The sequence below is a fragment of the Callorhinus ursinus genome, unplaced genomic scaffold (genome assembly GCF_003265705.2).
Source record: "Callorhinus ursinus isolate GAN/ISIS: 27379988/994484 unplaced genomic scaffold, GSC_fseal_2.0 scaffold4176, whole genome shotgun sequence".
NCBI classification, from domain to species: domain Eukaryota; kingdom Metazoa; phylum Chordata; class Mammalia; order Carnivora; family Otariidae; genus Callorhinus; species Callorhinus ursinus.
In genome coordinates this window covers 1-1,142 of record NW_027401230.1, presented here as the reverse complement: position 1 = coordinate 1,142, position 1,142 = coordinate 1, and the positions used below count along the sequence as shown (strand labels likewise).

The 1,142-nt window shown below is 48.2% G+C and overlaps 1 protein-coding gene across 1 annotated transcript; it reads left to right on the top strand.

The window, feature by feature from the left end:
* Positions 1 to 237: 237 nt before the first annotated feature.
* LOC112818164 (olfactory receptor 7A17-like) lies at positions 238 to 1,139 on the top strand (the record flags this gene model as incomplete). Its single annotated transcript, XM_025865373.2, is given in 2 exon segments — positions 238 to 616; positions 619 to 1,139. Coding segments are annotated over 2 exon segments (900 nt in total), but the record flags the coding sequence as incomplete, so codon positions are not given.
* Positions 1,140 to 1,142: the final 3 nt, after the last annotated feature.

Sequence of the window (1,142 nt, the reverse complement as noted above, 5' to 3'; positions counted from 1 at the left end):
AATGGGAGAGGGAGAGCAGCAGGGAGCCCGATGCGGGGCTTGAACCAAGGACACTGGGCTCCTGACCTGAGTCAAAGGCAGACGCTTGACGACTGAACCACCCAGGCACCCCAATAACTGACATTTAAAGAAAAACTTTTTAAAAAGAAAAAAAAAGTATTAAATAAATAAGTGAAGCCCATAAAATTCAATGCTTTTATGCTTTTTTTTTTCTTTCCTTGTAGGCAGCACCACCACATGGAAGCAGACAATGACACAGGAATTTCAGAGTTTCTTCTTCTGGGATTATCAGAGGAACCAGAATTACAGCCCATCATATTTGGGCTTTTCCTCTACATGTACCTAATCACTGTACGGGGGAACCTGCTCATCATCCTGGCCGTCAGCTCAGACTCCCATCTCCACACCCCCATGTACTTATTCCTCGCCACCCTGTCCTTTGCAGACATCTGCTTCACCTCCACCACCATCCCCAAGATGCTGTGGAACATCCAGACTCAGAGCCAAGTCATCACCTATGCTGGCTGCCTCACACAGATGTACTTTTTCATACTCTTTGGTGGTTGGGACGACTTACTCCTGACTGTGATGGCCTATGACCGCTTCGTGGCCATCTGTCACCCCTGCACTACACGGTCACCATGAACCCTCGGCTCTGTGGACTGCTGGTTCTGGTGTCCTGGGTCATCAGTGTTCTCAATTCCTTGTTACAGAGTTTAATGGTGTTGCGGCTGTCCTTCCGTGCAAATGTGGAAATCCCCCATTTTTTCTGTGAATTCAATCAAGTAGTTGGGCAGGCCTGTTCCGACACCTTCCTTAATGATATGGTTATGTATTTCGGGATTGTGCTGTTTGGTGGCGCTCCCCTGGCTGGGATTCTTTATTCCTACTCGAAGATTGTTTCCTCGATACGTAGGATATCCTCAGCTCAGGGCAGGTATAAAGCATTTTCCACCTGTGCATCTCACCTCTCCGTTGTCTCCTTGTTTTATTGTACAATTCTAGGAGTGTATCTTAGCTCTGCTGCTCCCCACAGCTCCCACTCAAGTGCAGTAGCCTCGGTGATGTACACGGTGGTGACGCCCATGCTGAACCCCTTCATCTACAGCCTGAGGAACAGAGACATAAAGAGGGCTCTGAAA